This window comes from Lepidochelys kempii, chromosome 11 (assembly GCF_965140285.1).
Source record: "Lepidochelys kempii isolate rLepKem1 chromosome 11, rLepKem1.hap1, whole genome shotgun sequence".
NCBI lineage: Eukaryota > Metazoa > Chordata > Testudines > Cheloniidae > Lepidochelys > Lepidochelys kempii.
The window spans coordinates 21,469,506-21,485,724 of NC_136390.1; the positions used below are offsets into that span (position 1 = coordinate 21,469,506).

Below are 16,219 nucleotides of genomic sequence, written 5' to 3' on the forward strand. Positions count from 1 at the left end.
TCAATTTCTGCATTCCATCCAATGGAATGAGTTTGTATAGATTTAAGGACAAAGGAGTCCATAGAGGCTTGGTTCCAGAGCAGTGTAAGCAGTTATAGGAGACAACTATAACAGCAGAGCAGCCAACCCACTGCACCTTCATTTAATGGCAGACACTTTATAGGAGAATTCAAAGAAAACTCTGCAAAGTTCACTTCACAGAGTTCCTTGGTTCCTTTTGTTCCTTTCTCCTTCAGGGTTTTACTGTGAAAACATACAATACATCCCTTTGGTAAACAGTTCAATACCGAAAATACTACTGTAGAGAAGTTACCAAGTGATTTTCAAATTTAAATAATAATCTTTGTAGCCCACATATTAGTAAACTCTATCTATTCCATTTAGGCCTTGAACATTCCTAGATTTCAACCTTTAACCTTTGGTGGATTTAATGTAATTTTAGGGAGTTAGACCCCCAATCCTGTACTGGGATACATGTAAGTGCAGGAGTCCAGATAACAGAGCACAATTCAGGATCACTTTTCATTTTCTGGACACACTTTTATTTTTTTCTTTTGAAGTAAGTTAGGTGGGCTAGTCAATACTAAGTCAATAGAACACAACAATATACTGTATACTGCTTATCTCATTCAGTGTGCTGATGTGTGTAGAGGAAGGCAGAGTTTTGTATCACAAATATTCATTTGTAACTACACTGACACAAGCGATGTTGGGGTGGTGAAATGCGGGGTCATGCCTCACTGCATATTTCTGCCTTCCATTTATCAAAGCTAAATGTTCCAAGGGGACCCATACAGAGGGGCTGCTGTAGACTTTGCCTCACAGGACAGTGTGGGTGGGCAAGGCCTCGGGCTACCTATCACAGGGTCGCCCAGCAGTGAGGAGGCAGCAGGGCCCCCTGGCTGCAGCACTCACCGCTACATGGGCCTGCTTCTCCTTCCCTGCTGCTCGAGTCCCAACACTTCCCACCAGGGCCCTCCCTAGCTATTCTGGGGCCCTACGCAGCCCCCCCTGTGGGGGGTGGGCTAGACTGGGGTACGGGGGGAACCGCCTCCCCAGCACTCACCGGCGGCATGGGTGGGATCAGGCCGCTGCAATTCCTGCCGCTGGTGAGTGCAGGCCCAGCCCTGTTGCAGTCCTCAGAGGCGGGACTGGGGCGCAGCAGGGGTGGGAAGAGGTGGGGTGGGCGTAGGAAAAGGTGGGGCTTTGGGAAAGGGGTGGAGTGGCGGCAGAGCGAGGGTGAAGCAGGGGCCGGGCCATGGAGAAGAGGCAGGGCAGGGGCTGGAGCAGCACGCAGCTGCACAGGACACCGGGAAATTTGGTGCCCCAAATTTCCTGGTGCCCTACGCAGCTGTGTACTTTGTGTATGGGTAAGGATGGCCCTGCTTCCCACTGCCCTGCTTTGCAGGCTGTCCTGAGGTGAACACCCCATGCCTGTTCCCAGGGGCTGCTCACTTACTTCTACAGCAGGGGCTGTACCCAGGAGAAACTGCTCCCTTTGCACTGCAGTGGGACTTGCCCTGCCTTTCATTTAGCAACAGCTTCTATCAGAGGTTTCCAAACTGTGGGGCATGCTCCCCTGGGCATGTTCAGAGGGGATGACTGACAATGCCAGGCACCTCAGGCCAGCCCCACCCGGTGGGGTTTGAGGATGGAGCGTCACCAGGGTTGCCAACTTTCGCATGGCACAAAACCGTACACCCTATCCCTGTCCCTTCCCCAAGACCCCACATCCCCCTCCCTCGGTGGCTCGCTCTCCCCCACCCTCACTCACTTTCACTGGGCTGGGGCAGGGGTTTGGGGTGTGGGAGGGGATGAGGGCGCTAACTGGGGGTGCAGGCTCCAGAGTGGGGCCATAAATGCAGGATTCAGAGTGTGGGAGGGGGCTAGGGTGTGGGAGGGGCTGAGGGCTCTGGACTGGGGGTGCTGGCTCTGACTAGAGCCACCAGGGTCCCTTTTCAAAAGGGTGTTCCAGTTGAAAGCCAGACACCTGGTCACCCTAAGCATCATCCTCCACCCCCTGAGTCACCTCTGCAGGCCACCCTGCCTGTCTGGGTTAGGGGGTGGCACAACCAAAATTGTAACTCAAGGGGGCCACCACATGGGGCTGGCCTGAGTCACCTGATGTCACCACTCATCCCCACCCTGAATGTTCCTCTGTTCCCCCCTAGAGGGGCATTTCCTAGAGTTTTAAAACATCTGTTCTAAATCCAGAGATGATATGTGGGGTTGTCATGTGCCCCTCCAGAACCTTTAAACTGTGCTCCCCTCACGATCAACAGTTTCATGTCACCTCTGTACACTGTGTTTAAAAAGAGGCCCCTCTAAAATTAATGCCAAACTGAATATCCAAGACGGGAATATCAAAGATAAGGAATGCTTGGGAAATAAGAAAAAAGGATGAGAACACAGACAGAATAAAAGCAGGGGAATGAAAGAACACACACAAAAAAGTTAGGAGAGAAATACAATATGAAATGGGGGGGGGGGGGAAACAGCAGAAATAAAATGAACTGTAAAAAGGCAGATGGTCATCAGGGGGTCACTGATATTTACTTTTTAAAAAAATTACTTTAAAACATGCTAATTCTGCATGTAGTTAATACATGTAACCACAAGTTATTATATTACTTTTATCCAACCCTCAACTTCTGTTTGTTTCACTAGGTTTTTTTCACCCCTTAAACTATAAGCTCTTTGAAACTTTTACTTGCTCTTGTTTGTACAATTCTAGCACAATAGGACTCTTATTCTGATTGAGGCCCCTGGATACTACTCCAGTGCAAATAATAAACATTAATAAGGAAATGTATACAAAGTGTGAACTTTTTTCAGAGTAACAGCCGTGTTAGTCTGTATTCACAAAAAGAAAAGGAGTACTTGTGGCACCTTAGAGACTAACCAATTTATTTGAGCATGAGCTTTCGTGAGCTACAGCTCACTTCATCGGATGCATACTGTGGAAACTGCAGCAGACTTTATATACACACAGAGAACTGTGGCTTCCCACCCATACATATAAATCAAATAGCTAGGTAAGCAAATGAAGTACAAATAAGCAATTAAAAAAAATTACTTGTAGAAAAAGATTTCGAAATTCCGAGACCCTGAGCAAGGTACGATTCAACACTGGGAACAGTGGCAGAATCTGGCCCAAAGGGATCATTTTAGAACATCAATTAAAAATATTTTTTTCCAAATAACACAGCTATCATTTGTTATTTGCAATTTTTATCTTGTGAGAGCGGAAAATGTCCAACGTTATTTCTGTACTGATTATTTCGGTCTTTACATTTAAGTGATGCAGCATATTGTGACACCTAAGCTCTATTTTATCATTTTTATTGCAATAAACAAAGAATTAATAACTTTTTTCAAAATATATTTTAACAATTAATTCAAAACATCTTGAAATATCTTGTATAATAACAGGCATATTGTGTTCTTTTGCTCCGAGCTCTTATCTTTTTCTGCAGATTATTTTAGCTTAACTGTCAGTGGAGAACAATAGTGTTGTCATGTCTATCCAGAGATGAAATCTTTTAAGAAATAGCTAAGATTAGCCCTTTTAAAAATGCATATGATATTTCTGCAAAGAAATCCACATGTACAAAAAAAAGGTCTAAAATATACATGGCCTGAGAGCCAGGAGCTGCTGTGTTCCAATCCCAGATCTGACACTGATAGGCAGTGTCAAAATATAAAGGGAAGGGTAAACACCTTTAAATCCCTCCTGGCCAGAGGAAAAACCCTTTCACCTGTAAAGCGGTAAGAAGCTAGGATAACCTCGCTGGCACCTGACCAAAATGACCAATGAGGAGACAAGATACTTTCAAAGCTGAAGGGGGTGGGGGAGAGAAACAAAGGGTTCTCTCTGTCTGTGTGATGCTTTTGCCGGGAACAGAAAAGGAATGGAGTCTTAGAACTTAGTAAGTAATCTAGCTAGATATGTGTTAGATTCTGTTTTGTTTAAATGGCTGATAAAATAGCTGTGCTGAATGGAATGGATATTCCTGTTTTTGTGTCTTTTTGTAACTTAAGGTTTTGCCTTGAGGGATTCTCTATGTTTTGAATCTGATTACCCTGTAAGGTATTTACCATCCTGATTTTACAGAGGTAATTCTTTTACTTTTTCTTCTATTAAAATTCTTCTTTTAAGAACCTGATTGCTTTTTTCATTGTTCTTAAGATCCAAGGGTTGGGTCTGTGTTAACCTATGCAAATTGGTGAGAATTTTTATCAAGCCTTCCCCAGGAAAGGGGGTGTAGGGTTTGGGGAGAAAGACGTTTCCAAGCGGGCTCTTTCCCGATTATATATTTGTTAGATGCTTGGTGGTGGCAGCAAAAAAAAGTCAAAGGGCAAAAGGTAAAATAATTTGTACCTTGGGGAAGTTTTAACCTAAGCTGGTAAAAATAAGCTTAGGGGGTTTTCGTGCTGGTCCCCACATCTGTACCCTAGAGTTCAGAGTGGGGAAGGAACCTTGACAGGCAGTCTGAAAAATGTGGATAATAATGACCTTCCTGCCTAGGTATAGCTCCTCTTTACCCAGTTTTACTAAACATTTTCTTCTGTTTTAAAAGATATTATTGGTAGAATCTTTCAAAACAGAAGAAACTTCTGAACAATCACAGTAAACTATCTATTTGTGCAATTATACAAAGGTCTGTATCACATCCATTATGGAGGAACATAAAACTGAACATTTTTTTAGTCTAGGAATTCCTAGACCTCTGACTGATTCTTATTACAGTAATCTCAATCATTTTGCACTTGCACTTCCCCGTCTGTTTGTTGAAACCACTTGACCATTGTCATATGCTTAAGACCAAATACAGCAAATAAATCAGTTCAGAAAACCCCCCATGCTTGCACAGAGCCATACGGAAACCAGTAAGGGTCCACCCATGAGGTGTCAATGAGATAGTCCCTATCCCAAAGAGTGTACAAACTTCAGCAAATCAAGTCCTCAGTCCCTGACTGGGGCCTTTAGGGACTAAAGCAGTACAAATAAATAAACATATCATTCAAATGCACCAGTCAGCAACATATTGCTGTGTTATTAAAGGCCCCCAAACAATGATTAGTGTCCCATTGTACTTGGCACTGTACAAGAAAACAACACAAAGACCTTCCTGTGCCACAGAAAACCCATAATCTAATATTTTACACTGTACAAAATATGTGAATAAATAGATGATTGAAGGGTGAGGATATGATTGAGGCAGCAGTAGAGCTCAAAACATTTCTTACTCATTTAATTTCCTTGCTTCTTTCACTCTGTCCCACCCTTCTGTGATACATGGGATGTGCCTCCTCTCTGCAGATACTGGAGGTGGTTCAGTGCTGTTGCTAGGCACTTAGCCAGGCCTCCTTGTGTACCCCGCCAGAAGACTCATTCAATTATATATAATAATAATTCTCAACAGGACATTATTAGAGCAGCAACTAACTAAATAATTATGCAACTGCATGTAAAACTGCTCCTACCACCTCAATTACTGACTGAGGAATAAAAACAAAATAAATTTCCCATGCTTAATAACATCATCCTGGGGTAGCAGACTTGTTGGAGACACTGTTAGCAGAAGGGAAATTACCTAATAAATATTTCACTCTGCAGCCCTGCATCTCCCACAGTTCTGAGGCACATTGGAAGTACTGAGCAATGTAATCAGATAGGGAGGGAAGAAGAAAAAAAATAAAACACAAAATGTATCCTTTCAGAAATTTATTTTGGGACTACCTCATCCAGTACCTTCTTACCTAAGGATGCCTCTGCAGTGGAATGGAAACATACTCTGTAGAGTTTGATAAATGTACTGTATGAGGATCACGATGCTGCTCTGCAAATTTTCTCAAATGAGGCTCAAGCACAACTCACAAAGCCACTAGGGACCTTGTAGAGGGAGCCCAGATTCCCTCTGGGAACATTTTCTTGATATTTGCTGTGCCATCTGTAGCAAGATTTTAACATCTTGTTTGCAGCAACTTTGAGGCTCTGTAGCCCTGGCATTTTGGATGGAATGAGACTAACAGAATATGATAGGCAGGTGTCCACTACATGCTGGAGATTTCGCTCTAGAGAGCTACAAACATCTATTTATGCCACAACCTTTCCAATGACTGCTGATGACCGAGACAAGGACAAGAGAGCTATCTCCTCAAAAGCATGAAACAGAACAAAAAACAAAACAAAAACAAACACACACACACTTTGGGCAGAAATGTTTCTGGAGTTCTAAGGACAACATTTTCCTCAAAAGAAGTGCAGCAGATTCTCATGTAGACAGAAGTGCTAATTCTGAATCCCTGCATTTCGAAGGGAATGACAACTAGAAAAGCAGTCTGCGGGCTTGTCTAATTTAGCCATTATGATTGACCTTGACATCTAAAGATCCTCAGTTGAGGAATACAATGTATGGACACAAAGAATACTGCTAGGGCTGGTACCTATCTTTCTATGGTGCTTGGTTGTAAGACTCCATCCAAATCATCCTGTATAAACTTTAGTGTAACTGGGATCGCCAGATGTACTCCGCATAAATATAATTTTCTGGTAGAGTTCTGTTTGGGTATCAAAAGTGAATCAGTGAGGCTAACACAAACCCCTTCATGATTTCCATTTCTCTTTGAATACTCAGGCTAACTGCATGTGGTCCAGTTCCAGATGAATAAAGAGTTCCTCTTTCAGGAGATCTAGTCTATTCTGCAAGTGCAGTGGAGGTTCCTTAGCTGTTTCTATCAAGTCCAAAAAATATCTCTGCTGGGTGAGTGAAGGACTAGCAGGATGATCCTCAGTGCTCTTTGCTTCTTCTATTTCACAAATCTTTTTACATGTGCACAAGATTCTCTCTGCCTGGGACATTAATTCCATTACATCTGAGATGTTTCAACTTCTGGTTACTTCTTGATTGTGGAAAGGATATGAATTCATGCTTCAGATCATAACTCAACCTCTAACCAATAAGGTTTAGGAGGAAAATTTTTCTGTGGGCAGATTATTGCCTAATTGCCTGCTACAGGGTTCCAGGAACCTCCTCCAGAGTGGCTAGTACTAGTCACTGTCAGAGACAGCAAACTGGCCACTGGTGTTAATTTTCATGTTCTTGTTCAGACTCACCCAATAGTATTGCTTAATGAACCAAAAGTATATGTTGTCTGAGCTTGTGGGAAATCATATGGCACAAACTGTGAATTTGTGAAAGTTGATGCTTTCCTTTTTCTGGGTGAGGGCCCATGATCCCTAAGTTATCTCTTCTTCTTGGTATGCAACCCAACTAGAAATGCTTGTTTCCACAGTGAGTATGCAGGGTGAAGGGTGAAGAATGAACACTAGATTGGCATTCAGCGCTTTCCTTATACTTATCTACCCCACAAAAGAATATTCAGACTTGATTTGGGAATTACATCTGATTCTGCATTGCAATCTGGTGATATGAATGAGATATAAAATAAAAGCAAAAATTAAAATACTATTATATGTTACCCTAATAAATACAAAGCATATTTAGATTTTTTAAGTAATTAAGATATTCCTTACCAATATAAATACCAAGTTAGATCCATAACCCAGTTTTACATTATGCTATAAAATAAAAATATCCCAGCCACTTATTATATTTTAATCTATATAAGTAAAATAATAACTGTGTGGACTTGTATTATACTGTGACTACACTCTCTTAAAATAGTGTAATAAAAATAGATTATGACTTTGAGTTTGATGAAAACGTTAAACACATGAATAGGCTTGTTAATTTTCAGTATTAGCAAGTAAGATATATGGAATGGAAAGCTATGTTTCACTTTTCAAAACTAAAACTATGTCTAAGCATGTTCACAGAACCTCATTAGGAAGAAATTGTGCTGTGCTTAGCTTCAACAGTATCACTCCTATTTCTCAGAGATTTCCTTCATCAGTGGATATAGCGGATTCATCTCTTCATATTTTCATATGACTCTGTCACTGTCATCTACTAAGGTTTCCATACAGAAAGTCCCACTCCCGTTATAGAACCCTGCCATTCAGACGGCTATAAGCACCTAGTCTAAGCACTTAGTCTTTACCACAATGCTGGTGGTAGTCATAGCCAAGCCCTGGTCGCAGAGGAGGCACCTGGACCTGTTCATGCATGAATTTTAGTAAGATCCCAAACCACAGAAGCAGAACAATGTCATGAAGATTAAAATCCTAGAGATGAAGCAGGACCACAATTTTGAGGTGCTGAACCTACAGTGAGTCTAATGAAGAGTTCCCTGCTTCCCACAAGGCAGATAGCTCACTTGGGAGTGGGCTTAGACATTTTAATAGGTGAGATTCCACATGAGGCATCTCCAGAGGTTTCTGATAAAGTTACAGAACAATCCCAAACTGAATTCAGGATTAGGGTCCTAGTGTCAAGCCAGGAGTTGAGGTTGCTGAAAGAACAAATGAGTCTGAGGAGCATATTCATCCTCCAGATCCCGAGGTGCGCATGATGGATGCCAGTCTTCAGGGATGGGGATCACACTTGGGGAAAAGAACAGCATCGGAGATTGTGGGATCATATCATGCAACCACAGAAAAAGGGAAAACAAGAAAAGAAAAGAAACAAAGCACCAACTTTCTATAGCTCAAACAGTCAAGTCTGCCTTCAAAATGTCCAAAGTTACATCAAAAGTGACCACATATTAGTCCAGTCCAATGTCTCCATCACTGAGAAATTTATCTCAATAATCAAGTCACAGTACTCTATTCACAGATGATGGAGATAATTTCCTGGGCAAATGTAAACTTAGCTTCCATCAGAGTGGTTCATATAAAGGTAACGCTAAAACAGATGGTGGCCTAGTTCAGCAGGCAATCCATAGAGACATCAGAATGGAACTTGAACCAGCAGGTATTCAGCCTAATAACAAACAGATTCAGCCACCTGAAAGTGGACCTGGTTTGAGGTTTACTTTGCTGTTCTCATTTCAAGCAAAAGTTAGTCACACTTCCTTAATTTAAATTAAATTCAAAAGAGGAAATTTTGACTGAATTAAGACTGCAGATTGTCCCTAGTTAAACATTTAGAAAGAAAATGTATTTCTATAGAGATTTAACAGTAAAATAAAAAAAAAGTGTTCTGTAGCACTTTCATGAATGCTAAAAATTCTACAATAAATGCTGTCATATGAAACATATGACATTAATGTTGGGCAGTGCTGGAAATGGGGAGGAGGGTAGAGGTGATTATACCAAACCTCTACACCTCACTACTTCTGCCAGCTGTAAACTGGAAAAAGCTGGAGCATACCATAACTTCTGAGGGGTACACAAACACTTACTTTCCAATTCAAGCACTTCTGGTGGTGCTAGGCTCACCTTTAATATCCCAGAAAAAAATGTATATAATATACAAGGTACAGAACTAACTAAAAAAATAAACTATGGACAGGTCACCCACTCTTATTCATGCTGAGTTGTTCCTGATTCAACTAATAGTTCCACTGAAACTAATGCCAGTGCTCATGGAGGAAAAGAGTAATAAAGAGTAATAAAATTGAGCCCTACATTAATACAACATTAGGGTGAGATATTTAAACACAAAAGATTTTAGAAAATGCAAAAAATAAGGTTTTCACAGTAACATTATGTACATGGGAGCCCCAATCTTGCTCTGTGTCCTAGCTGTGCTGAGCACAACTTGGGATGGGAAATGCAAGTTCCTGAGGTAAAGTAGAGTACATCTCTCAATGCTCTGCTCAATGCTGGTTATCCAATGTCTACCCACAACCAGGGATTACTGGGTGCAGTGATGCCACACACACAAGTATGCTAGGTTCTGTGAGTCTTCTCCATCTCTCTCCACCCGCAGACTTTCTGGATACTTTGCACCTCCAGAGAAGCATAAGGAAAACTGAAAGGGGGCCAAGTTCTGGTATAGGATAGATATACTGTATATCTAAATAGTCTAATTAATAAACAATAATATGTGTGACTATTTCCAGACAGTTAGTTGGAGGTATGCTTTCTTTTATCTCTCCCTTCACCTCCACCACCACCCCCACCCCACTCATTTCTGAAGTCTCTCTGGATCAGAAATACCATAAAAGATGAAAAGGGATTTTTTTTTTTCAATCTCCAATAAATGTAAAACAGCTAAATGGACTTTTCCTCAATATTTCTAAAAAAAACCAAAACAACTTAATGCAGCAGCCAAATGAGTCAAGTTACAGTCAACTTTCTACATAACCTAACTGTAACTTATAATAGACATATCAGAATGAGAAGTGATATATAGCACTGTATTTTAGGAAATCAGGCATTGTGCTTTAGCAGAGGCATATTTTGCTTGTTTCATTTTATTTACATATAAAAATAATGCCTTTTAAACACAGAATCTGAAACATGAAAACCTAAATTTAAAATAATCCATGCATACATGATTTGGATAATGACACAGAGAGTACACCTATAAAGTCTGTGGATGGTACCTAGTTAGGAGGGGTTTCAAGCACTTTGGAGGACAGGATTAGAATTAGGGTTAGGGTTAGGGAGGGAATAATCAACAGCACAAATGCAAAATGAGAAAGGACTACCTCAGAAGGAGTACTGCAGAAAAGGATCTGGGGCTACAATGGATCACAAACTAAATATGAGTCAACAATGTAATACTGTTGCAAAAAAAGCAGACATCATTCTGGGATGTATTAGCAGAGAGTTGTAAGCAAGACATGAGAAAATTCTTCTTCTCTATTCAGCACTGATGAGTCTAGAGGAGAGCAATCAAAATGACTAAATGTCTAGACAACATGATCTATGAGGAAAGATTGGAAAAATTGGGTTTGTTTAGTTTGGAGAAGAGAAGACTAAGTGGGGGCATGATAACAGTCTTCAAGTATGTAAAATGTTGTTAGAAAGAGGAGAGTGATAAATTGTTCTCCTTAACCACTGAGGACATGATGAGAAGTAATGGGCTTAAATTGCAGCAAAGGAGATTTAGGTTACACATTAGGAAAATCTTCCGAACTGGAAGGGTAGTTAAGCATGGGAACAAATTATCTAGGGAACTGTGGAATCTCTGTCATCGGAGGTTTTTAAAAACATATTAGAAAAACACCTGTCACAGATGGTCTAGATGATACTTAGTCCTGCCTAAAAGTACAGGGGACTGGACTAGATTTATCGAGGTCCCTTCCAGTCCTATATTTCTATGATTCAATTTAGCCATTTTGTTCACGAATAAGAACTAATGGAGAATTACTGATTCATCAATCTACAGGCAGATACATAAGATCCTGATTTGGTAAATCTAAACTTTGGCTGTTTTAGAGAGACTACCCAAAAAGTACATATTCCATATATCAATATTTTTGTTTGTTTACTTACATATCTCTGTGACCCATCATATTCACACCTCTCTATTTTTCCCAGGCTGCCATCTGAAAAGTAGAGTTTCTCTGCACTGTGATCAATGGTAAGTCCATTTGGTGTGAGGATATCAGTACTGATAATAACCTGTGCATTTTTCCCAGAAAGGGTAGCTCTCATGATGCTTGGATGCTGCTCATTCCAGTTAGTCCAAAACATTAAACTGTATTAACATCAAAATAATAATAAAAAGCTGTAAGCTAACCTTGTCTTTATTTTACTTCCTATGTTAATTCCACTTATAAGTTAAGAATATGAAAAACATGTACCTTCAAATATAGTTATAGTTTATATAGTATTTCCAATTAAATTATAATAAAAATCAATTATTTCAGTTTATTCTGTTTTAATGAGTGCTCTGGCATTCTTTTGGTATAATATTTTAAGTAGTGCACCTTTCTCCAAGTTATGAGAATCAATTATTTCTAACAAAGGATAACAAGTATGACAGTCAATAATTTTCAAATTATAGCAGATCCTTGACTCAAATGCAAGCATGGACTTTGTCTTCCCACAAATGTTTGAGTTTTTATCCTCAATTCTGTCACCTGTTTTTTTCTAAACCAGGGAAAATCCATCTATACAAGGCCCTCCCCAGGTTACTTATACCCTGTAGTGAGGCTGTGAGAGACATGCTACATGGAGAGTAGATGCAGAAATACTGCAAATGGGGTCTGCTTACACAGACTTTAGTGGATGATGCATATTTCACAAAAAGAACATACCTCCCAATTTACATAAAGTTACTTCAGAATCTATGCTACATTACTGACTGAAATGACATGTTTGGCTATTTAGGTTCTAATGTGCCATAAAAGAAGTTCAATTAAAGAGAGAGAGAGAGAGAGAGAGAGAGACTTGACTCTCAATGGTGCATGTCCTCCTAAGACACAGCAATTTTTTAAAATTCTACCTTTACAAGTCTAAATTTAGGCACCCATTTGCCCTTTGACTAGGTCATTTGCATGGACACATACACTAGTAAGACAAGAAACTGAGGTTTTATTTTAAGACTGTAAAATATTTGTATTTCCAGCTTTTACTTAAGAAATTTGAACTGTATATTACAGAAACGAACAGCTCAATGGAGAATACTTATCCTTTCTGTTCTACTGTAACTATTTCAGGCAGGTTTTCTTATTTTTTCAAACATCAGCTTGAAGGGTTTTTGGTGACACATAGTACAAAAATATTTGAGCATGATCTAAAAGATTATTTGGATTAAATGAGACATTTTAGGATTTCTGGAAATGCTTTCAAAAATAAAAGCATGAAATTTGGCTCCTGAAACTATATTTAGGCATTTGCCTGATCTTCAAAAGTGCTGAGTACCACAGTTTTCACTTACACGAATGGGAGATGCTCGATGCTCAGCACTTTTGAACATTCAAAAACCAGTAATATAGATGTGGTACATACTTTTGGCATTCATCAAGAGCTAATACATGTGGATGATCATCTTCAGACATTGTTATTACTGCCTCCCTGTTGAAAGCCCCTTGTCGTTTCTGGTCAACTGTATGTCTTGTGATAGATGATGTAGTAGAGCTGGTCCAGTAGAGAGTATCCCAAGCTCTATGATAGGCAAGTCCTTCCACAGAACCTACATCTGATAAAGACAATTAGAAAGAAAATAAATTACTTCTTGCTATCAAAGAAAGGGATTTTTTTTTCTAAATAGTACTTGTTGAGTAACACAGTGGTTCAGATATTTTAACTCTTCCCATTTCCCACTTTTTTTATTCCAGCGTCACACACTGAGATCCAGAGAGATTAAATGATGTATCTTAGGTCACACACAAAGTTTGTGGTGGAGCTGGGCTTGAAATCCAGATCTCTTGTGTCCCACTATAGTGTGTTAAACAGAAGATAACTTCCCCCCTCTACACAGTCATTCCTCTCTTATCTTACTAACTTTCAAACTAAAATTGTTGGCAGTATCTTTAAGCTTATATATATATAAGATATATATTTTCCAAGAAACACATTCTCCGTCCCAGATTTTAAAGTTTCCTATCACTTCGATGCAAACAAATGGTACAATGGGCGTTGGAGGTGATGGAACTGCAACAACACACCAGGGAAGGAAAATAGAGAATGGATTTATCTAACTTTCCATCTAACTCATAACATCCACAACAACAGGAAACTTCAGTTAAGTCCCTTCCTCTTCCCATTGTTTACTTATAACCTGATTTTAAGATTCGCTGTGCACTCACAATTTCCATTGAAATCTATGGAGGACTTATAAAAATCAATCCATTAAACATTTCATTATCAGTTTAAAGAAAATAAAGTAAAGTAAAACCATGGAAGAATAAGCAAATATCATCTGCAGATATTAAACTTATATGATACAGAACACCCGTGAACTGTTAAATCCATTAATATATTTTCAATACAATACTGCCATTTTAAAAATTGGGACCTTTTATGCAACCAGTAGTCAAGTGAAAGTCAACAACTGACACTGAAGGCAGAGTAAGCTCACCTTTTTTTCTAATTATACTTATTATTAAACGGTATCTGAGTTCATATGTTATAAATGTAGATATCCATTTGCATTAATGAATGAATTCTTTTTTTTCAATGTTAACTGATTGTTTTTTTTCATATCTGAAAATGTTTAGAAAAACCTTCTGCATCAAAATACATTTTTTTAAACAAGCTACTGTACCGTGCTCTTTCATCCTACATGAAAAATATGAGGAAGAAACAAAAGCAAATTAAATTAATAGCCAGCTAAGGAATACCTTTAATGCTGTCAAGAAAAGATAAATTGTACACTACCGATTCCAATAAATAAAAGTGACACTGGCAGAAACTGGAGTAATTATTTCTTACTATTGTGTTCCCAATCACTAAGACAACATAACTGATACTCTGATTCTTTATCTATTTAGTGTATAACACAAAAAACAGTTTTAGGCAGAAAGTTAGATGCAACATATTACATTTCTAGATTTTCCTTCAATGGCTCATTTTATAAAATGCAGTATTTATTAACTTGATTATTATTTTTTATATTTGGCATTGTAGAGGGTATTATTTTCATCCTGCAAGTAATATATAGAAAACAGACACTCACCAAAGTAAGCTAATTTACTTTATCTACAGTAGTTCATACACACAAGGCAACAAAAAAGTATTAGCTATGAATGTGTCACTTTCACTGATTCATTCAATATTTTTTCAAAAGTCTCCAGAGGTGATCCTGGCAATTACAGGCCAGAAAGCCTATCTCCAGTACCAGGCAAACTGGCTGAAACTCTAGTCAAGAACAGAATTATCAGACACAAAGATGAACACGATATATTGGGGGAAAGTCATTGTGACTTTTCTAAAGGGAAATCATGCCTCGCCAATCTATTAGAATTCATAGATTCATAGATTCATAGATATTTAGGTCAGAAGGGACCATTATGATCATCTAGTCTGACCTCCTGCACAATGCAGGCCACAGAATTTCACCCACCACTCCTAAAAAAGACCTCACACCTATATCTGTGCTATTGAAGTCCTCAAATTGTAGTTCGAAGACCTCAAGGAGCAGAGAATCCTCCAGCAAGTGACCCGTGCCCCATGCTACAGAGGAAGGCGAAAAACCTCCAGGGCCTTCCAATCTGCCCTGGAGGAAAATTCCTTCCCGACCCCAAATATGTCGATCAGCTAAACCCTGAGCATATGGGCAAGATTCATCAGCCAGATACTACAGAATTCTCTGAGGGTGTCAACAAGCATGTGGACAAGGAGGTCCAGTTGAGATAGTATACTTGGACTTTCAGAAAGCCTTTGACAAGGACCCATGTAAAAAAGCTCTTAAGCAAAGTAAGCAGTTATGAGATACCGGGAAGGTCCTTTCATGGATCAGTAACTGGTTAAAAGACAGGAAACAAAGGATAAGTGAGAATAAATGGTCAGTTTTCGCAGTGGGGAGAGGTAAATAGCAGGGTCCTCCAAGGATCAATATTGTTCAACATATTCATAAATGATCCTGAAAAGGGAGTAAACAGTGAGGAAGTCAAGTTTGCTGATGATACAAAATTACTGAAGATAGTTAAGGGCAAAGTGGACTGTGAATAGTTACAAAGGGATCTCACAAAATTGAGTGACTGAGTAAGAATTTGACAAATGAAATTCAATGTTGATCAGTGCAAAGTAATGCACATTGGAAAACATAATCCCAACTATACATACAAAATGAGAAGGTCTAAGTCAGCTTTACCACTCAAGAAAGAGATGTTGCATCATTGTGGGTAGTTCTCCAAAAACATCTGCTCAACATATGCCACATCAGTCAAAAAACCTAACAATGTTAGGAATCGTTAAGAAAGGGATAAATAATAAGAAACAACAATGTCATAATGTCACTATGTAAATCTATGGTTCACCCACACCCTGAATACTGCATGCAGTGCATCACTCCATCTCAAAAAAGACACATTAGAATTGGAAAAAGTACAGGGAATGGCAACAAAATTATCTAGGGTAGAGAATAGCTTCCATATGAGGAACGATTAAAAAGACTGGTACTGTTCAGCTTAGAAAGAGACAACTAAGGAGGGATATATGATAGAGGTCTATAATATCACAAATGGTGTGGAGCATGTGAATAAAGAAATGTTATTTACCGCTTTGCATAATATCAGAACCAGACGTTACCCATGGAAATTAATAGGCAGCAGGGTTAAAACAAGCATAAGGAAGTCCTTCTGCAAACAACACACCATCAACCTATGGAACTTGTTGCCTTCCCAAGGGATGTTGTGAAGGCCAAAATTGTAATTGGGTTAAAAATAAACTAAGATAACTTTGTGGAGGATA

At 39.3% G+C, this 16,219-nt stretch overlaps 1 protein-coding gene across 8 annotated transcripts in view; it reads right to left on the reverse strand.

Moving 5' to 3' along the window:
* Positions 1-16,219, reverse strand: part of LRP1B (LDL receptor related protein 1B) — a 1,329,376-nt gene that overhangs the window by 340,059 nt on the left and 973,098 nt on the right. For all 8 annotated transcript variants that reach the window (XM_078847919.1, XM_078847920.1, XM_078847917.1 and 5 more), the window contains 2 exons: positions 12,815-13,004; positions 11,354-11,558 (listed from right to left, as the gene is read on the reverse strand). In XM_078847919.1, the coding sequence (XP_078704045.1) occupies positions 11,354-11,558; positions 12,815-13,004 (395 nt within the window). The remainder of the gene's footprint in view (positions 1-11,353; positions 11,559-12,814; positions 13,005-16,219) is intronic.